The 19,102-nt window shown below is 42.9% G+C and overlaps 6 protein-coding genes across 6 annotated transcripts; 2 read left to right on the plus strand and 4 right to left on the minus strand.

Moving 5' to 3' along the window:
- Window positions 1-20: 20 nt before the first annotated feature.
- Window positions 21-4,768, minus strand: LOC6578517 (DNA repair protein RAD50). The gene is made up of 10 exons (XM_002004391.4): window positions 4,603-4,768; window positions 3,977-4,547; window positions 3,692-3,905; window positions 2,447-3,625; window positions 2,324-2,390; window positions 1,912-2,268; window positions 1,684-1,853; window positions 1,365-1,625; window positions 1,211-1,313; window positions 21-1,153 (listed from the first exon to the last, which is right to left on the minus strand). Exons 1-10 carry the CDS (start codon window positions 4,669-4,671, stop codon window positions 206-208), a joined length of 3,939 nt encoding a protein of 1,312 aa, XP_002004427.1. The 5' UTR covers window positions 4,672-4,768; the 3' UTR covers window positions 21-205.
- A 109-nt stretch (window positions 4,769-4,877) lies between these two features.
- LOC6578518 (potential E3 ubiquitin-protein ligase ariadne-2) lies at window positions 4,878-9,440 on the plus strand. Its single transcript, XM_032730157.2, has 3 exons — window positions 4,878-5,981; window positions 7,545-8,896; window positions 9,037-9,440. Exons 1-3 carry the CDS (start codon window positions 5,903-5,905, stop codon window positions 9,187-9,189), a joined length of 1,584 nt encoding a protein of 527 aa, XP_032586048.1. The 5' UTR covers window positions 4,878-5,902; the 3' UTR covers window positions 9,190-9,440.
- A 708-nt stretch (window positions 9,441-10,148) lies between these two features.
- Window positions 10,149-11,196, minus strand: LOC6578519. The gene is made up of 2 exons (XM_002004393.4): window positions 10,696-11,196; window positions 10,149-10,636 (listed from the first exon to the last, which is right to left on the minus strand). The coding sequence occupies exons 1-2, from the start codon at window positions 11,083-11,085 to the stop codon at window positions 10,232-10,234; spliced, it is 795 nt and encodes a 264-aa protein (XP_002004429.2). The 5' UTR covers window positions 11,086-11,196; the 3' UTR covers window positions 10,149-10,231.
- Window positions 11,197-11,292: 96 nt separating this feature from the next.
- LOC6578520 lies at window positions 11,293-13,453 on the plus strand. The gene is made up of 3 exons (XM_002004394.4): window positions 11,293-11,781; window positions 11,842-11,955; window positions 12,015-13,453. Exons 1-3 carry the CDS (start codon window positions 11,368-11,370, stop codon window positions 12,654-12,656), a joined length of 1,170 nt encoding a protein of 389 aa, XP_002004430.1. The 5' UTR covers window positions 11,293-11,367; the 3' UTR covers window positions 12,657-13,453.
- LOC6578521 (solute carrier organic anion transporter family member 74D) lies at window positions 12,738-15,286 on the minus strand. Its single transcript, XM_002004395.4, has 6 exons — window positions 15,031-15,286; window positions 14,744-14,973; window positions 14,347-14,667; window positions 13,449-14,284; window positions 13,076-13,386; window positions 12,738-13,008 (listed from the first exon to the last, which is right to left on the minus strand). Exons 1-6 carry the CDS (start codon window positions 15,219-15,221, stop codon window positions 12,825-12,827), a joined length of 2,073 nt encoding a protein of 690 aa, XP_002004431.1. The 5' UTR covers window positions 15,222-15,286; the 3' UTR covers window positions 12,738-12,824.
- A 1,074-nt stretch (window positions 15,287-16,360) lies between these two features.
- On the minus strand, window positions 16,361-18,875 carry LOC6578522 (solute carrier organic anion transporter family member 74D). The gene is made up of 6 exons (XM_002004396.4): window positions 18,679-18,875; window positions 18,388-18,617; window positions 18,005-18,325; window positions 17,074-17,909; window positions 16,701-17,011; window positions 16,361-16,636 (listed from the first exon to the last, which is right to left on the minus strand). The coding sequence occupies exons 1-6, from the start codon at window positions 18,822-18,824 to the stop codon at window positions 16,435-16,437; spliced, it is 2,046 nt and encodes a 681-aa protein (XP_002004432.1). The 5' UTR covers window positions 18,825-18,875; the 3' UTR covers window positions 16,361-16,434.
- Between the last annotated feature and the right edge of the window lie 227 nt (window positions 18,876-19,102).

A 19,102-nucleotide genomic window follows, 5' to 3' on the forward strand; every position in this document is an offset into this window, starting at 1 on the left:
CTAATCAGTCATCGTTAGGGTTGATTAATAAAAAATATTTAATAGATTATGTTTTAAACATACCATATAACATGAATATGGAATATACACTCTCAATAACATAGTAAATATGACATATGGTAACATTTATATATATGTTTTTAAGATATAGGAAAGAAATGTTTCCTATATTTATATATGGAATATGGCATCTTCTTTGTCTGGTCTAGTGACCCCCATCGACTCGAACTTTTTGTATCACCGATTTGCATTCAGAGTTGCGATACACTCGATGATAATCTGTTATTTTGCCCAGCGATGAGATGAAATTCTCGTCGTGCGTAATTATGATGAGCATGAAATTCGATTGATGCTGGCGACTTTCGACGATGCGATTGAGGGCATCGCATAATGACATTATATTATCACGATCCAGATTCGTTGTGGGCTCATCCAAGGCCAGAACACCGCAGTTGCTGCTAAACGTCTCCGCCAGGGCCATGCGAATGATGAGTGAGCCCAGGACACGTTGTCCTGCACTGCATCGGCCACGCATATCGATCACGGAGTTATTCTTCGACTGGACCACACAATAGTTATAGTTCTTGCGCCGATCGGCCGCTGTATCACTTGGACTGTCATCGGTTTTGATCTGTATATAATCAATATCATTGCCACGATAGATCATGCGCCAATACTCCCGAATCAAGCTGTTTATGTTATTCATTTTCTCCTTGTGAAACTCAATCAGCGCCCAATCCAAGGCCTGACGATGACGGCCCAGGTCTTCGATGCCACATTGCTTCACAGCCACCTCGAACTTGGCTCGCATATAGTTCTTCATGGACTCCTTATACCTCGGCTCGGCCATCTCTTTCTGGAGCTTATTCACTTGATTGTTAATTTCGCCCTGCTGCCCGAGCAGCTCGCCACGTCGCACGGTGGCCACATCACGTTTCCTTATCAGCTCATTCTTCTCCTTTGTGACGCTGCGAAAATCGAGATTTCCCAATTGCTTTGCTAGCCTCTTACAATCTTCACTTAATGCGCTTTCCTTCAGCTGCAGCTGCTTTAACTCGCGATTGTCCTTTAGATCGCGCTCCAGAGCCTGTTGATCAAAGCATTTCTTCTTAATGGCTTCCAGTTCATCGTTCTTTTCGTTGATATGTGTATCCTGGAATGTGGTTGGTTATAGACTCTATATATCAGTGGGTAAAATACTTATAGCTACCAAATTGCTAAGCTCCTCTTTGGTTGCATTGATGGAGGCATCGAATTTTTTGATGGCATTCACTAGATCTAACTTGGCAAACTCCTGCGCCTGGTCGTTCAATCTGTGAAGAATATATTATATATATTTATTAGATAAGTATTTAACTGCTTGCCTTTGTATATCCTTATCGATGCTTTTATATTCCATATATTTAGCCTGCAATTGCTCCAGCTTAACACGCTCAATTTCTTTCAAGCGCGCCTTCTCGCTCAAGGCTGCGCCCAGCCTCTGCTTGATCGGCTGCAGCTTTGATCGGAGCTCCGTTACTTCCGTGCCAATAGCGATGACCATGCGTGTTAGCTTGTCCAAACGTTCCTTCAATTGGGGTAGATTCTGTACGCCCTCCTGCAGATTTATACGTTTGTCCTTTAAGCTAAAATATGTTAAATTTAATAAATATATATATGCTTATATAGGCAACTAAATTCTACCCATTTAGAAATTCACGCAAGCGGCTCAGTGCCTCCACTTGCTGCTCGAATGCTTGCTGACTGGTCTCCAGCGCTTTGGATTCAGCCTCTAGCTCTCTGGACACCTCAGCCTTTTGCTTTTGCAAATCTTCTATGGAGACGCTGGCATCATAGTTATCTGGCAACTTAAGCTGTAATTTAAATATATTACAATAAATAACTAAATTAGGGAATTTATTGTGATTGTACTTTTAGCTGTTCTAGATCCTTTTTAACGCGCACAGATTCCTTCAGCGCCTCATCTAGCAGGGTCATATCGCCTAGCATCGAATTGGCCAAGTCCATATTGTGCGTCGGCTCACCTAGTCGAGCCATTAGCGTCTCATATTCGCTGACTATGTCACCCAGACTTTGTTCAATGGTTCGCAGCTCTTCCTTCTTCTTGGGCAGCTTCTCCTTCAACTCCTTAACTTTGTCGATGGTTGGCTTGATCTGCAGTAACTGCTCATACTTCGATTGCTCTGTCTTTAGGGATTTTTCAGTGCGGCTTATGTTGTCCGGCAACTTTTGTATTTCATCCGTCAACTCGGTAGTCAAATCGCAGGCCTTAAGGGTCAATCGAGAATTAGACAGTTAATGATAGCAATAAATATAGACGCACCTCATCCCCTGACATATTGTGATGACACAACGGACAGCTGGGCTCTTCATTTATTTTTTGTATATACCTGCACGATTAAAATCGAGATTAGATTATCGAAGTGCAGTAGATTACTTATCTTACTTCTTGTACATGGCCTCGGCAGACTTGAGTGCTCCATGCTCCAGCTGTAGCTTGGCTATGTCTGTTTTGCTGCGCAGCAGCAGCTCATCATAGGGTTTGCCATGGCACTTTTGATAAATGCGCTCTTCAGAGTCCTGCACTTCCTTCTCCATGCGCGCGATTTCTTCAATTAGGTTCTTGCGCTTGATCTCATGTGATTGTTTCGCCAAATTTTTACCGTTGGCATCCACGTTCAACTCATCAATCTCTCGCCGTAGCTTATCGTATTCATTTTGCATGGCCCGACGATAATTGCTTGATATTGATTCTTTGAAAAATTTGCTCAGATTATCGGCGTGTTTGCTGCGCACACGTTGTACCTCATGGTTCTTCTTCTCCAGCTCTTTCTCTTTGAGTCCGATCTCAGTCTTCACATTAGCGATGGAGCTGAGGAATGTGAGCTGATCGTCGAGCTGCTTAAACTGCGCCTGTTTCTTGTCTCTGTTCGCCTTTTTGCTGGCTATAACCTTACGACATGCCTCCTGATTGAAGTTGCGCGTGGAATGCTCGTATTTTTCAGTTGTGTCAGCGATTTGCTTCTCGAGTACTTTGAGCTGCTGTTGTGAAGTTTCGATTTGTTTGATATTCAGCTCCAGTGATTCGATATCTCGTTCGGTGTCCGCCTTTTGCTTTTCCTGTGTTTTTATGCTCTGCTCCGATTTGGTTAGCTCGTTGCGCAGCTCATCGATTTTTTCCTGACGCGCTTGATCCGCCTGATCATTGCTCTGTGACAGTTCTGTGATCTCACACTGCTTGGCCATAAGATTCCCATCGATGTCATCCAGAAGATCAATTAATTTCTGTGGATTATCCACGACTGATGCCTCCACATTGAGTTGCAGTTGAGCGCTCAAAGTCTGAATGTGTCGCGAGAGCTCCAGCTTACATTCCTGCTCGCTCTTCAGCTTTTGTTGTGCCACGTAGCGTTCTCTATCCTGCTTGGCCAGCGTTTTCTGCTGTTCTTCCTTCGACTTACGCTTTTGCAGAAGTTGTTCCTCGACATCAGTAAGTTGATATTTTATTTCGGACATTCGCTGACTGAAGCTACGTATCTCTGCCTCCAATTCCACGAGAGAGCCCTCAAAGGGCGTCTTGATCTGTCTATTTAGCTTGGCTATTTGCTCCACACAACTTTGGTGCCTGGCGAGAATAAAGGATTTATACAGTATAACATCATAACAGCTGAAGATATTATGTTCCCCCTACTTGGTATCGACTTTGACTTTTTCCGCCTGATATTCCCCAATTTCGTATTCAATATTCCGTATCTCCTTCAGTCTAGCATCAATTGGCTTTACTTCCTCATCACATTTGATGCACTCCTCCTTAATTTCCTCACATTTACGCTGCGCATTCTGCAGATTCATCGTTTTCTCGTCCATTTCTTTCTTGAAATGCTCCAAGAGCTTCAAGTTTGCATCTGAAAATAGCAAATTAACAATGACAACACTTATTACTCTTCAGTTATTTACCCTGAAACTAGTTACATACTCATTACTTTAAGCTCCTCCACGGCTGTCTTTCGCAACTTGATGATCCTGTCGAGTGCTTTGTTGTACTCCGTTATGCCAAAGATCGCATCGAACTTCTCCTTCAGCTTTTTGGGCTCATCCAGTGGCCAGCTGGAGTCCTCTTGATGGCAAAATAAAACACTGTTTATTATTGCCTTGGATACGCCCATGAAATCGCTAATAGCCATATCCGTATTGATGACGCGAGAGCTCATCGACTCTTGGCTGTTCTTTGACGGCTTCCCGTCGCCACCCAAAAAATTAATCGTGGAATCTATGGTCTTAAAGGTAAGACCGGCTCTAACTTTTGTAACTTTCATGCTACGGCAAATGGACATCTGGACATTTCGACGGTCGCACACTAGCATTTTCACTTGAGCCAACGACTCATTTTTGTCAAATATATTGGGATCGTGCACGAAGTTCTTGCCGCTGCTGCTGCCGGGCGGATATTCGCCTGTGAGGGCATATTTCAGGCATTCAATAATTGTTGTCTTGCCGCATCCGTTTTGACCCAGGATCAGCGTAATGGGCGACGAGAAGGTGATACTCTAATAGGACAGGATTAGCAACAGGTGTTGTAGCAAACCGTCATTTAAAGCTTACCTGCATATCTTCGGCATTAACGCCAAAGCTGCGTACACCTTGTATAGAGAGCTTCTCAATTGTCGACATCTTATTCTTTTAACACTTTCAAATGATTTAACAATATCAAGAAGCAACGCAATTTTGCCGGCAACCTTGAAGCGATAACTAAGGAATACGGTTTACTTCCGATAAGTTATCAGTAAATAGATAAATATATAAACGCAAAAATGCGCTATGAAAATGGGTATATATCGGACAACCGCCACAAACAGCTGTTCTACATATTTTTAGTATATTGACTGTGGTCACACTGCGTAATTTGTAGTTCTGCGTCGCAGAGCGTTTTTCTCCGTTCTTATAAGTTATTATTAATAAACGTAGAAAGTGCAATAGCTTATAAATCAAACTGCGCTATTTGATATTGACATAAACTGTGGAATGTACTCTTGCTAGTGACCGTGTTGTGTGTGCCTGCAGCGTCGTGTGGGTGTTGCTCTGTGCCAGTGAGTGTATTAATAAAAGCAGGGGGTAATCACAGAAAGAGTGAAAGAGAGGGGCGAGCAACGCAGCTAGTGCGCGAGTGCGAATACAAAGGCAGGCAGGCGCTGCGAAAAATCAAAAGACAAAGGAATTGAATGCTGCTAGTAAAAATAATTGCATTCTGATTGCGTAGCTCGTACACAATACAACAGCTAAGTGAGAAAGAATTAACCTGAGTGCGTCGTTAGTGTCTATTTATAATAGCAAAAAAAGCAAAATCAAATGCACAGCATTGAATGCACCAGCAGTAGCAGCACCAACAGCTCTGCATGTGTGTGCTTGCGCGTGAATATGTGTGTGTGAGAAACGAAAATAAAACGGGATCTATTGGCAGCGACGTTGCCACCCCGCTAGGCTAAAGTTCTTCCAGGCAGCGATGTAAATGGGGAGTGCGACAGCGGCGTTACAACAATTGCAACGTACCCCACGGCACCAACAACAACAACAATAACTAAATCTTCCACCACCACTACCACCAGCAGCAGCAGCAACGCCACCACCAACAATAGCAACTGTTACAAATATAGCAACAGCAATAACAATAACAACAACAACAAAAGAAATCCCCGCCAACCCCCTCGCTCGTGCAGTAGCCTTGTAAAGAAGTATTTTTACGATTTTGCTTTACTCGCCCTTCAATAGTCGTCGGCAGGCAAGGCAACGGACAAACGGGCAACCAAGCGAGAAACGCACAAACACACACGCAGAGGCAAGGCTGCCTGGCACACCTCCTTCCCCACCACCGACTCAGCAACTGCCACCTTCTGACAGAGTTGCAATGGACTCGGACATTGAAATGGAATTGGAATCGGACAACGATGGGGAATTTGACGACGATTATGATTACTATAATACAGGTAAGTTTTTTGAAGGATGCGGGGGGCAGAAAGAGAGCAGAGTCCAAGGACGCTTTGTGCAGTTTATCGATTACACACACGCAATCGATTTAAAGCACAAACACAATTAAAGCCTTTTAATATTCTTATTGGACATGGTCACTACTACGTCACTGTGTGTGTGTGTTTGTGGTTACTATTTGCATACGTTTTGCTTTGGTTATTCACCTTTAAGTCAAACACACACACACGCGCACATACACAAACACAATTATATGTCGTGCCTAGCATTTGCATTTAATCTTCCATAAAATCGCATGCACGTTGCTTGGCTCTTGACATTCGCCTTTACCTGCCCTGTTCTCTGCCTTTTACACTTGAACTCTTTTCCCCCTATTCGTTGTTTTCTTGTTCGCCCGTTGCGGCTTCTTCGCTCGTTTACAATATAATTTGATTGTGTTTAATATTTCTTGTTGTGCTCGGTTCGTTACGTTTGCTTTCTGACCATGAAACTTAAATTATGAAATTGAAATTGAACTTGAAATGGTCGTATATACGTAAAGCTTGGCCAGTGCCAAGAACTACGGGGCCAGCGCTCTATTAAATCTCTGTTGTTACTAATTATACCCAATACTTATGGGATCAAGGGTATATTGCACCAGTGCTAGATTTGTGCCAAGCTCAAAATAGCAGTTCTGTAATTTCGCTCTTATCTCTAAAGTGCAGCAGATCAGCTGCACATCAAGTTATCGATAACAAAATTTGTATCGTACGTGTTATGCAAGTTTAAGTGCTTTTAATATGCATATACTGGGTATCTGTTAGTCGCCTTAGCTCAACTTTGGTTTCATGTACTGTTTATTATCTGTATTATTGCCACCTTTACTTTGTATTCTTTCTACTGGTATGCCTTTTACCTGCTGTTGATATTGTTACTGTTGTTGCTGCTTCTGCTGCTGCTCTTCCTCTCCGCAGCGAGATGCGTGCTCAAGTGTTCGCTGTCTGACGTCGCGACGCGTCGTGCAGTTTCTTCCGTCAACAATTTTAGCTGCTTTTGACCTGCCTTTCAGCTGCTGCTTCATCTCCCTCTCTCCTCTATCCTACACACGCCTACACTGAGCTGGTTGTGACGTCATAGGTAAATCTAATTTGTAAGCCAACGACGTAATATTCGGCCTTCAATATTTTTTGTCTTCCCTTTTTCCAAGCCGTCGTTAAAATGGCAATAAATTCCATTATACATCATCATGAATTGGATTTTTATTTCGTTTTTGTTTGGTAATTTTTGTTCATTGTAAACATGTGAATAGAGCAGGTAGAAAAGGGAAATGAATCATTTAGCGATTGCACCTGGTTAGTCCTTTCGTAGATTATGTGGAAGACCCGAGTCAAAATAGCAGAAACAGAAAATAAGGGTGTTCGAACTAGGTAAAATTTGCCATATAGGCAAAAATACCCTATAAACCAAATGAAACGAATACATCGATCAAATCGATTTTTATATAAATAAATCTGACTACTGCAATAAATATATCAGACTCTACTTTGTTATTATATTGATCAATAACTATCGTCTACTTTTAGGCGAAGACTGCGATGTCGAGAGACTTGACCCGAAGCGCGCCGATCCCGAATATTTCGAATACGAGTGCCTAACCGTCGAGGACATTGAGAAGCTGCTAAATGAGCTTGTGGAGAAATTGAACACAATACTACAAATAACGCCTTCATTGGCCAAAGTGCTGCTGCTCGAGCACCAGTGGAACAATGCGGCTGTGGTGGAGAAGTATCGGCAGGATGCGAATGCGTTGCTCGTGTCGGCGAGAATCAAGCCACCCACCACAGCCGTGGACGCGGCCTCGACGAGTGCTGCTGCGGCCGCCCAACTGCGCTTGAGCAGCAGCAGCGGCTATAGGACATCAACAGCATCTTCATCAACTTCATCGCTAACAACAGCTGCCAGCAGCAATCCTCAGCAACAGCAACAGTCACAGCCACAGCGACGGATGTGTCCGGTGTGTGCGAGCACGCAGCCGAATGACAAGTTCTATAGCTTGGCGTGTGGACACTCGTTTTGCAAGGATTGCTGGACCATTTACTTTGAGACGCAAATCTTTCAGGGCATCTCCATACAGATTGGCTGCATGGCACAGCAGTGTAATGTCCGGGTGCCCGAAGATTTGGTACTGACTCTGGTCACACGGCCAGTGATGCGGGACAAGTACCAGCAGTTTGCTTTCAAGGACTACGTGAAATCGCATCCGCAGCTGCGTTTCTGTCCCGGCCCCAATTGCCAAATCATTGTGCAATCATCGGAGATCTGTGCGAAGCGTGCCATCTGCAAGGTGTGCCATACGGGCTTCTGCTTCAAGTGTGGCATGGACTACCATGCGCCCACAGACTGTCAGATCATCAGGAAGTGGCTGACGAAGTGCGCCGATGACAGCGAAACAGCCAACTACATTAGCGCCCATACCAAAGACTGTCCCAAGTGTCACATCTGCATCGAGAAGAACGGCGGCTGCAATCACATGCAGTGCTTCAACTGCAAGCACGACTTCTGCTGGATGTGCCTGGGGGATTGGAAGACGCACGGCTCAGAGTATTACGAATGCTCGCGCTACAAGGATAATCCCAATATAGCCAACGAATCGGTGCATGTGCAGGCGCGCGAGGCACTCAAAAAGTATTTGCACTACTACGAGCGCTGGGAGAACCATTCCAAGTCTCTCAAGCTCGAGCAACAGACAATCGATCGACTGCGTCAGCGGATCAATACGAAGGTGATGAATGGCAGCGGCACCTGGATCGATTGGCAATACCTGTTCAATGCAGCCGCGCTGCTAGCCAAATGTCGATATACCCTGCAATATACGTATCCATATGCCTACTATATGGAACCGGGATCCCGCAAAAATCTGTTCGAATACCAGCAGGTAAGAGGCAATTCAAAAATCAGTTTATATAGTTGTCTCTTTAAGTATGGCTATCATAGTTAATATTATATATATTGTATAATTAAATAAACATATATTTTTACCTATAATTCTAATTAATATAATCTTCATTTTTGTAGGCGCAACTGGAGGCTGAAATTGAGAATCTGTCATGGAAAATCGAGCGAGCGGAGACAACGGATCGTGCTGTGCTCGAGAATCAAATGGATATAGCAGAAAAGCGTCGCACCACACTACTCAAAGACTTTTTTCCCGTGATTGTAAAAACATAGGCCTTCCCTCATTCACAATGTCCCATCCTCATTCCCATCCAAATCCCTTTCCCTCCGCATTAGCACAAGAAAGAGAAGATTTTCATTTTAAAAATTTAGTGACTCGCCACTCGACAGTATAAGTAGACGCTTATATTATACCTATATTATATATGTGCATATACATATAATGTAGTCTAACAATTTGTAGCTAATTTTTAAATCAATATTTCAAGTGCATATGTAGCTATAATCTAAAATATGTTTAAATATATATATATATATATATATATATATATATATATATATATATATATATATATATATATATATATATATATATATATACATATGTATATATATAGTTGTGAACTTCGATGTCACTCAAAAATCGATTCAACTGCAATACAACGCCTTGCGCAAACAACAAATTAGCGAGTGCTATCCATAGTTTTCCAAAAACAAATTCTAAAGTTTAATAATGCCAGCAAAACTCCAACAACAACAATTAACAATGAACATTTTGTGAGAGAATTGCAGGAATAAAAATCATGATTTAGCTCTAAGTCGTATTTACGTATTGTAGCAACAACAACAACAACAATATTAACAATATTCAAGTATTTGTAACTGTAATTATAAAATGCACACACATATACACACACACACAGGAACACATTCTCGATAACGAATTCTAATGTCAAGAAATTATACAAGGAAAACTTTTCGATCATCATGTGTTAAGTTCCCCCTTTTCTACGTACATATATTGTGAATTGGCAGCGCTGTTTTTCATATTAAGCTGAATTATACATTTTAGTTATTAGGTTAACGCTAAGTATGCTTATGCGACTGAATTTAAATTAATTAAATGCAAATTGAAAAACCAGAACTAATCCACTGCATTTCATTGAAGGTGTTTAAAAATACGTTAATAGAATAATCATCGATTAGAAGCCAATCGATCTGAGATAATCGGATATTTACAAAAATCGAAATATATTTGTTATTTTGCCCATGGCGCTCATTTTGACACATATTATAAAAAAGGAATTTCGCAAATTTATTTCTTTCCTTTCTTTGGCTTTTTCTTTTCGGGTGGAGGTGGTGGCGGTGGTGGTGGAGGTGGCGGCGGTGGCGGAAGTTTTTTGGGTTCAAGCACACAGATTTCGTTAATTACCTTCTTATGCATAGAGTCTTTGCGTGTTATTGAAAGAATGGGTACACGATGCCAATTTTCAATATACGAACTTGGATACACCTGGACGTCGCAGCAGTTCGAAATCAAGATTATATTTGAACTATCCGTAATTGAGTCACGTAAATACATTGCCCTACCACACACACCACAATTGCGCACATTTCGACGTATCCGAAACTTCATAGGAAATGCACGTCCAGCCAAAAGTTCATTATTGAGGTAAACACAATTCTTATATGTAGGTTTCGGCCGAGGACGCTTCGTCCACTATTGAAGAAAAATTACGAAATTTAACACATAGAAAGTAAATGCCTACAAAGACATACCTCTTCTAAGTGAAGCATAGCTGGTTTCAGTGGGCTGCATTTTGCTGAACAAAAATTATCTTTATGTTCAGCTTCTCCGGCCTCACGTAGATTGCAGCATTTTTCTCGTTTGGGAGAAAGGGATGACGATGCACATAGACGGCTTGGATCTATAACACGTCTTGTTGGAGGCTCTGGCTTGAGAATTGCTTTCACAATGTTTTCATCTTTCACAATGTTTTCCTCTTTCACAATGTTTTCCTCTTTCACAGTTTGTCCCTCCTGTGTTGGAATTTCTTCGGGAGGCTTGCATTCTGGACAATTTCCTTCCAATGGCTGAAAGCAGCTCGGTCTGGGTGGTGGTTTTACTTTGTTTCTGTCCCTCCATTTGTCGCAACTACTCTCCTCCATTGAAAGTTTGTGGTTTTCCCTATTCCATTAAGGTGTTTTAATTTGGAACCTTATTTTAGATCGAATAACAAATATACAAAGATACAAAAGTAACTGAGATGAAAGCAAAATTGAAATGTCCGTTTCTATCGTATCGATACATCGATTGCTAGATGTTTCATAAATCAACACTTTGCAGCACTGTTCACTGGACAATTTAGAGCACTGCCTTATATCGACTCATCTCTAAATTTCGCGCTTCAGCATTTGATTGCGGTAAATATTTGGCATGCAAATTGTGCAATGGAGCTGCCAGTTTCCGAATTTAATATACGAGATTTGGTACGTGACCTATACGGTCGTGCCGTAAGTACAAAAGGCTCAAAGCAGGAGCTACTCGAGCGCCTAGTGGCAGCACGACACGAGAAAGCCGAGGCACAGGCCCAGGGCTATGTGCGACCCGGCCGACCACCAATTTCCAAATTTGGCATCTGTGTCCAACCGGATGATTTTGCCAATATTGAATGCATGACAGATGATGAGTACACGGCGTATTCAAAGAAGGTGCAATGGCGTTTGCGACGCGTACATAAAACATATGATAATATGGGTTTGGAGTACTATCATCCCGGAGTGCTGCATCGCATTGACCGAAGCAAGACATATACCCTGAACTTAAATGAGTTTTGGGTGCGTAAGGAACCGTATGTGCATAAGGTACTTAACTGAACAGTATAGTTGAATATATTTATAAACATTTGAGCAACATTTTTGTAGATGTTTGTTGTGTTTGTAACGCGTACCAATGCCGAGGAGCAGCGTCTGTGCTACGCTCGAAGCTTGGCCATGCTGAGGGATAAGAACTTGACTGTGGATCGACTGAGAATGCCTGTAAGCCAACGCCTTATCTAAAGAATTTGTCTTTTAAACAATTATATTAAATATTACAGCTTATTCGAAATGATGAAATGGGCAAAGCTTTATCAAATATCATGCTGGAAATCGAAGATAATGGCTTAGAGAATTATGTAGCCATTGTCGCGCCCAAACAGCAATTGCTTCTGCAAGCTCTGCAAGAGCTTAGAAGAGTAACTAGGAAAAAGTTGCCCCCGATTGTCTTGGATAGTTGCCAAGTACACAATATATTGGAAAACAATTTTTGTGCAAAATCTGCGCGTTGCCTATATCAGCTGCAACATGAGAGATTTACGGAAAACAGCTACAAGCAACAACTGGAACGAACTCAAGAAAACAACTACACACAAAATGTTACTGCAGCTGCTTTGTTAAAGGAGTACATGAAACCATTGCCTGATGTCCTGTTAGCCATGTGGAAAGTTGAAGAGCATAAAGGGCAGGCCATATGCTTGGCTCGTTTGAGTAACGAAAGATTGAATGTCTATTGCGCTCAGGCTCAAAATGATTTACCGCCAATAACATTTGAAGAGTGCACAGCTGGCGCAGGTTTGCTCCAATTGCTGCTCTTCGATGCCTTGTGGTGTCTGTGCGATGCCAATGAAATCGAGGAGAACAATACGACGGCTATACTAGAGCCGCCACTGCCCGATGAGTGGCTGCCCTTATTGAACTGACTTATAGTAGGCGCTTATCCCTCGACCCTCACTCGTAAATAGAGAGCAGCTTACAATCCATATAGCTGTCAAGTTTATATGTCTTTGAAGATAAGCGCCAGACTGGATATAATCTGGGAGTCTTTATTGTGGCAAATTACGTCAGATAACAGTACATATTAGATATTTTTAGATATTCTCATCAAGCTTTTGCAGCTGTAGCGTGCTGCCCAAGTCTTTTAGTGTGATATCCTCCAAGCTCTTGGCTTTATCGTCGTCAAAGATTTTGAGATTCTTGGCATGATACCAGACCACAATGTTCATAAAACCACCCAGCAATATGCAAGTGCCAGCCGCCAGATTTAAGGCGTATCTGAAAATACATCGAAGTGAAGATTAATATGGCAAATATGTTGTGAAAGGCATCAGCATGCACCCACCTCAAGGATATGGTGTCATAGAGCCAGCAGTTGCCTTTGTTGCTGCACGTCTTGCCCCACACCAAGCAATATTTATCTATCAGCCAGCCATAGAAAATGGGACTGGGTATGAAGCCGAATAGCGAAGCCACCATGCTGCCCAAGCCCAGGGCAAAACTCTTGTCCTCCGGCGGTATGCACCGCAATGCTATGAGCAGATTCGTTGACTTGCTGCTGGCACCGACGAGCTTCAGGAAACACATGACGCCCAAGAAAAGGAGAAACTGATTGAAGCAGTCCACATGACAGGCGCCATCCACAGCATACTGCAACTGTGAATATAAACTATGAGTTTGTAGATCTGATGCAATAATCGAATTAATGTCCAATTTACTTCAACTCCAGTTGTTAAATTTGTTGGATTAATGCAGTCACAGCCCGTGTATAGAGTGCGCTCCAGTTGATCCTTTGCTTTGGCCGTGCACCCAGCATGGCAGGCGGATATATAGGTGACATTATCGGGACTGCAGATAGGCGCGTAGTGCACATATTCACAGTGACAGGAGACGCTGCAGCTACCACCCACTGTTGCCATGGAACTCAGTTCATCGCTGCCTTTGCAGCCAATGGCAACAAAACCCAAAATGCCAGCCACTGTCAAGAAGTCCACCGTAGCGTTCCAGGCAGCCAAGGCTCTGGCACTGGGCTTGTACTTGGACACAACAAACCCAGAGAGCAGCACGCCCGCTGCAGAGAAGCCCAGAGCTACGGTACCCGTGGCCATGGTGGCCATCGAGGCCGATTGCTGATATTGGGTCTCAATGTACTTGGGCGTGAATATCCAGTAGACCATGTAGCCAAAAAAGTAGAGTATGGAGGCAATCGTATTGTACACATAGACCTTGTTGGTTGCCAGCAGTTTAATCGAGTACCACATGTTGCCCAGTGAGAAGTCCATTTCCATAGTTGTATTTGGTTCGCCAGCCTTTCGGTATTTCAAGCGTCTGGCCTTCGAGCTGGGCAGCTCTTTGGGAAATAGTGTCATAACAAAGGCAATTAGGGCTGTCATGGCGGCCAGGATGAGCCAGCCTAGCCACCAGGCGCCCAGCCAACGAGGATCTTCGGGCTTGATCAATGGCTCCGCTGTCGGCTCTATATACCAGCGCAGGCAAAGCGAGGCCAAGGAGTAGCCTATGGCAGGACCCAGCATGCGTAGAAAAGTGGAGAAGCCTGGAAAGTAAGTCAGATAGTTAAATAATGCAAATGATCTATGAATTATGTTCCGGCTTTACTAAGCATTGCTGGCGTCTTGGACTTGGTGGTGTTGTCATCCATGTAGGCCAGGCCCACGACTAGAAATAGCGCCTGACCAATGCCCAAAATGAATTGAGCTAGAAAGAGAATCATTTGTGGCACCCAAACACTATCCTCCTGTATGCAACTCGATGTCTCATTCATGCACAGCTTCTGATCTCTCTGTGAACTAGTTAAATGTCCACTCAAGTTCTGATAAGCTCCATGATCACGCGTTAGTTTCAAAGCATCCTCGCCAGCGCCATAGATGAAGTGCAGCGAGCAGTTTAGCAAACAAAATATGACGATTGTAAACAGACCTGGAAGTGGGATTTACTTTAATTTGAGAAGTTCTTTACATAATTTTTTTATTATATATATTTTATATATATTTACCCAAACCCATCCAACGCGGTCGATGCACTTTGCGCAGATAATAGCCAGTCAAGGCCGAGGCAAACATGGTGCTCATATCGTTGCCCACCGAAATGATGCCCAACGTCTTTGTGGGTATCTTGTAGCGCTTCTCCAGTGTGGTAATTGTGCCATTGAAATAGGCAAAGCACATGGCCATGAAGCACCCAGCGATGCCATAGATGGTCACATACATTGTCTCTGTGGCGAAACTGCGAAACATTCGTATATATAAATACTTCTTTGGGTAAATATTCACTCGGCTCTACCTCTGCAGCGTAGGTCCTTTGAATATCCAAAAGCCGCAGGTTATATCCTTGCCATCATCTAGATTTTCGCTTAGCTCCTGCTCCCGCCTGGCGTCCTCTAACTCCTGCTCCTTCTGATCGATGGCCGTTAGCTTGTTAACATCTTTTAGAAATGGAGCCACTTCACTTGAATCCTTTGCATCGACGCTCATCTTGCTGAACTCTCTCCATTCAAGCGCCCTGTGGAACTGATCTAGATTTTCTCTTAGTTATCAATTAAAATGAGATTTCCATTATCTCTGGGCATCAATAAAAACGGCCTTTCTGATTACGCAGATGCAATTTATGAATGTTGCAGCCTAACTAAGCTGACACGCGATAAGATCATATACATAAACAGATGCAGCATATAAACATACTAAGCTAATTAGCCAACTATATCTAAATCTATTTCGTGCTTAGGTTAAACCCATGTCAAAATCTAATTTCATCACTTTCATTGACTTTATTTAAAGCTGCTTGACAAGAGCTTTGCCTCTTTGACTTTTTTAAGTAGCTCAGCATGAGCTCTGATATATTTCGCTTATCTCTTTTTGTTTACCTCAGACACACACACACTGAGTTATCATTTAGTTGAGCCACTATTATGAAAGTAATCTAATAAATATTTGCTTTTATTTTTAGATTGTTGGAACAGCAATGAAAAACTGAAACTTCTTTCAATCTCTGCCAAATCGTCGCAAATGATTATACGATATTCTCGCACTTGTCAAATATACTTTATTATTAAGTTATTTTTTCTGTTCTTATATTCTGAATCTATTGAAAACGGGAAATCAGGAGGTAAAGGTTTTGTTAAGTTTATGTTTTTCCTCAGAGTATTTCCTCTGAGTATTTCTTCATTGTATTTCTTCCAAGTATTTCCTTTCTTCAAACAACTTGCTTCAACTATTTCCTCCAAGCCCTTAATGTCCTTCCTCCAAGTCCTTCACTTCAGTTAACTGCACTGCACGTCTGACCCCCACCGGGCCTGGGCTACTGAAAAAGTGTTGCAGCTGCTGCCCTTTATATAGGGCGACTTTCACTCAAAGCCTGAGAAGCGCTCAAACGTTGAGGCTGGCGTCGTTGCAGTCGAGCTTCAATTGACCAATGGGAACACTCTCTGAATACTCTGAATACTTCTTCATATATATAGACAATCTAAACGATCTTCTGTAGTTCTTCTTCATCTCTTGCTTTTCTTAGGCAGAGAGGCAGACGGAGAGACAGGCTGTGTAGTTTTTTTCTCTATTTATATTTATATTTTTAATTTTTCGTTAACTATTTCACAAGCTAATTATGATTTTGTAAATTAATCTTTTCTATAATTTTAACATTTAATATTTGTTTTAATCACTCACAGAGTTTATTAATATTAGATTATTCTTAAGACTTTTCTACATCTCTTGTTGCTTCCGTCTCTTTGGCTTTGGTTTCCAAGTTAAAGCTATCGACTTTACTATCAGCTTGATCCGTTTCATTTGGCTCCTCATCGAATATGTGCAAATCTGAGGCATTGCGGTAAACGCCAATATTCAGAAGACCGCCAAGGAATATGAAGAACGCTGCAGTCAAGTTGAAGGCGTATCTGAAGTGCAAATAGAATTAAATTTAAGTAAGCTACAAATTGGATGAGCAAAACATCAGCTTACCTTAAGGACTCCGTGTCGTAGAGCCAGCAGTTGCCTTTGTTGCTGCACGTCTTGCCCCACACCAGGCAATATTTGTCCAGAAGCCAGCCGAAGAAGACGGGACTGGGCACAAAGGCAAACAGAGAACTGATCAAGCCGCTCAGACCCAGAGCAAAGCTCTTGTCCTCCGGCTGTATGCAGCGCAGGGCTATCAGCAGATTTGTGGACTTGCTGCTGGCACCAACGAGCTTGAGTATGCACATTACAACGAGGAAGATGAGGAACTGGTTGGTGCAGTCCACGGGACAGGCGCCATCCACTGCATACTGCAACTGTGAATATTATGAGTATTATTATCATAGATCAGGTCCAATAATCTAATCAAATAATTTACCTCGACTCCAGTTGTTGTATTCTTTGGATCAATGCACTCACAGCCTGTGTACAAGGTGCGTTCGAATTGATCCTTTGCCGTGCCCGTGCAGCCAGCATGGCAGGCGGATATATAGGTGACATTATCGGGACTGCAGATGGGCGCGTAGTGCACATACTCGCAGTGACAGGAGACCCCACAGCTGCCACTGACTGTTGCCATGGAGCTCAAATTGTCGCTGCCTTTGCAGCCAATCACAACATAGCATAAAACGCCTGCGACAGTCATGAAGTCCACGAAGCCATTCCAGGCAGCCATGGCTTTGCCACTGGGCTTGTACTTGGACACAACATAGCCAGAGAGCAGTACGCCCGCCGCAGAGAAGGCCAGAGCTATAGTGCCGGTCGCCATGCTGGCCATGGATGCGGAGGTTCTATATTGGGTCTCAATGTACTTGGGCGTATAGATCCAATAGGCCAAGTAGCCGAAGAAGTAGAATGTGGAGGCGAAGGAGTTGTACATGAATACTTTGTTGACCATCAGGCGTTTGATCGAACGCATCATGTCGGTCATGGAGAGCTCCTTGTGCTGCTTGGGATTCTGGATGCCAGCTTCTTCTAGTTGAAGACGCCTTGCATTCGAGCTGGGCAGCTCCTTGGGAAACATGAACATGAAGAAGGAGATTATAAATGTGACGACAGCTAGAACGACCCATCCAGTCCACCAGGCGCCCAGCCAACGAGGATCACCAGGCTTGATCAGTGGCTCCAAATGCGGCTCAATATACCAACGCAGACAGACGGACGCCAAGGAGTAACCAAGGGCTGGACCTAGCATGCGCAGAAAAGCCGAAATGCCTGAGAGATACGAGAAGAATGAATGTTTGTTAGATAATCTTATGTAAGAGATATGATACCTTATGATAGGTCTCTTATCTTATCTCTTAACTCACTCAACAACGCTGGCGTATTCGCCTTCTCTGTATTGTCATCCATATAAGCGACGCCCACAATCCAGAACAAGGATATGCCAATGCCTGCAATAAACTGGCCCACGAACAAAACAATTGGCGGCACCCAAGTGCCATCGCTCTGTTGACATCCCGATTCCTCGGACATGCATAACTTGTGCTCCTTGTGTGCATTCGCCGTGTACTCAGCAACACTTTCGAAATCCCCAAATTCACGTGTGAGCTTTAGGGCATCCTCGCCAGCGCCATAGGCAAAGTGCAAGGAGCAGGTGAGCACGCAGAAAATGAATATCGTAAAGAATCCTGAGAGGCCAAGTATACGAAATTGACGGACTATTAATGAGTTCAGTTGATGTCCTACTTACCTAATGCTATCCAGCGTGCACGGTGTCCCTTGTGTATGTAGTAGCCAGCCAGCACAGATGTGATCATCATGCTGACATCGTTACCAACTATAATCAAGCCAGATGTCTGTGTTGGGATCTTATAGCGTTTCTCCAATGTCGTCACAATGGCATTGAAATAGGCCAAGGACATGGATAAGAGACAGCCACCGATGCCATAGATTAAGACAAACGACTTTTCCGTTGCCATGCTGTAAATTAAGTAAATCTTCAGTTTATAGCTAGCCTAGCTTAGCTTATCCATAGCCATACCGCTGTAGGAGCGATCCTTTGAATATCCAAAATCCACATCTGATATCCTTGTGAGGTTTTTCCTTCCGTACCTTGCCATTGTTCTGCTTAGCACTCTCGAGAAAAGGGTCCTCCTCTGCTTGATCTGGTTTCTTTTCGAGACTCATTGTTGAACCGACTCCATCAAAACTTGTAGCCCGACTAATTGCTAACTATTGCCAGACCATTATATCTAGGCCAACAGTTGACAAATTGTGCATCCATAAAGATCAACTAACAATTATTGTTTTAACAACAATAAAACTTTTGCCATATCTTGTATATATACCCCGTTAAGTCAACGAAAATATAGTATAATAATGACATTATCATTTGCATTCACGCGAGATATCAAATTTTTGAGAGGATGAGCCAGCAACTTTGATGAGAGATGAGATGCTTTTTC

The sequence above is a fragment of the Drosophila mojavensis genome, unplaced genomic scaffold, assembly GCF_018153725.1.
Source record: "Drosophila mojavensis isolate 15081-1352.22 unplaced genomic scaffold, ASM1815372v1 contig_80, whole genome shotgun sequence".
NCBI classification, from domain to species: domain Eukaryota; kingdom Metazoa; phylum Arthropoda; class Insecta; order Diptera; family Drosophilidae; genus Drosophila; species Drosophila mojavensis.

Excerpts from the sequence above, each read along its gene's own strand:
- LOC6578517 (XM_002004391.4), bottom strand. The coding sequence starts at position 4,671 with ATGTCGACAATTGAGAAGCTCTCTATACAAGGTGTACGCAGCTTTGGC. Across the intron at positions 2,391-2,446 it reads GCCGAGGCCATGTACAAGAA|GTATATACAAAAAATAAATG; the intron begins GTAAGATAAGTA and ends TTAATCGTGCAG. Across the intron at positions 1,626-1,683 it reads TTGCGTGAATTTCTAAATGG|CTTAAAGGACAAACGTATAA; the intron begins GTAGAATTTAGT and ends AACATATTTTAG.
- LOC6578522 (XM_002004396.4), bottom strand. The coding sequence starts at position 18,824 with ATGAGTCTCGAAAAGAAACCAGATCAAGCAGAGGAGGACCCTTTTCTC. Across the intron at positions 18,618-18,678 it reads AAAGGATCGCTCCTACAGCG|CATGGCAACGGAAAAGTCGT; the intron begins GTATGGCTATGG and ends CTTAATTTACAG. Across the intron at positions 17,012-17,073 it reads ATACAACAACTGGAGTCGAG|TTGCAGTATGCAGTGGATGG; the intron begins GTAAATTATTTG and ends TAATATTCACAG.
- LOC6578519 (XM_002004393.4), bottom strand. The coding sequence starts at position 11,085 with ATGGAGGAGAGTAGTTGCGACAAATGGAGGGACAGAAACAAAGTAAAA. Across the intron at positions 10,637-10,695 it reads CTATGCTTCACTTAGAAGAG|TGGACGAAGCGTCCTCGGCC; the intron begins GTATGTCTTTGT and ends TTTCTTCAATAG.
- LOC6578521 (XM_002004395.4), bottom strand. The coding sequence starts at position 15,221 with ATGAGCGTCGATGCAAAGGATTCAAGTGAAGTGGCTCCATTTCTAAAA. Across the intron at positions 14,668-14,743 it reads ACCGCGTTGGATGGGTTTGG|GTCTGTTTACAATCGTCATA; the intron begins GTAAATATATAT and ends TCCCACTTCCAG. Across the intron at positions 13,387-13,448 it reads ATTTAACAACTGGAGTTGAA|TTGCAGTATGCTGTGGATGG; the intron begins GTAAATTGGACA and ends TTATATTCACAG.
- LOC6578520 (XM_002004394.4), top strand. The coding sequence starts at position 11,368 with ATGGAGCTGCCAGTTTCCGAATTTAATATACGAGATTTGGTACGTGAC. Across the intron at positions 11,782-11,841 it reads AGGAACCGTATGTGCATAAG|ATGTTTGTTGTGTTTGTAAC; the intron begins GTACTTAACTGA and ends ACATTTTTGTAG. Across the intron at positions 11,956-12,014 it reads TGGATCGACTGAGAATGCCT|CTTATTCGAAATGATGAAAT; the intron begins GTAAGCCAACGC and ends TAAATATTACAG.
- LOC6578518 (XM_032730157.2), top strand. The coding sequence starts at position 5,903 with ATGGACTCGGACATTGAAATGGAATTGGAATCGGACAACGATGGGGAA. Across the intron at positions 5,982-7,544 it reads TTATGATTACTATAATACAG|GCGAAGACTGCGATGTCGAG; the intron begins GTAAGTTTTTTG and ends GTCTACTTTTAG. Across the intron at positions 8,897-9,036 it reads ATCTGTTCGAATACCAGCAG|GCGCAACTGGAGGCTGAAAT; the intron begins GTAAGAGGCAAT and ends TCATTTTTGTAG.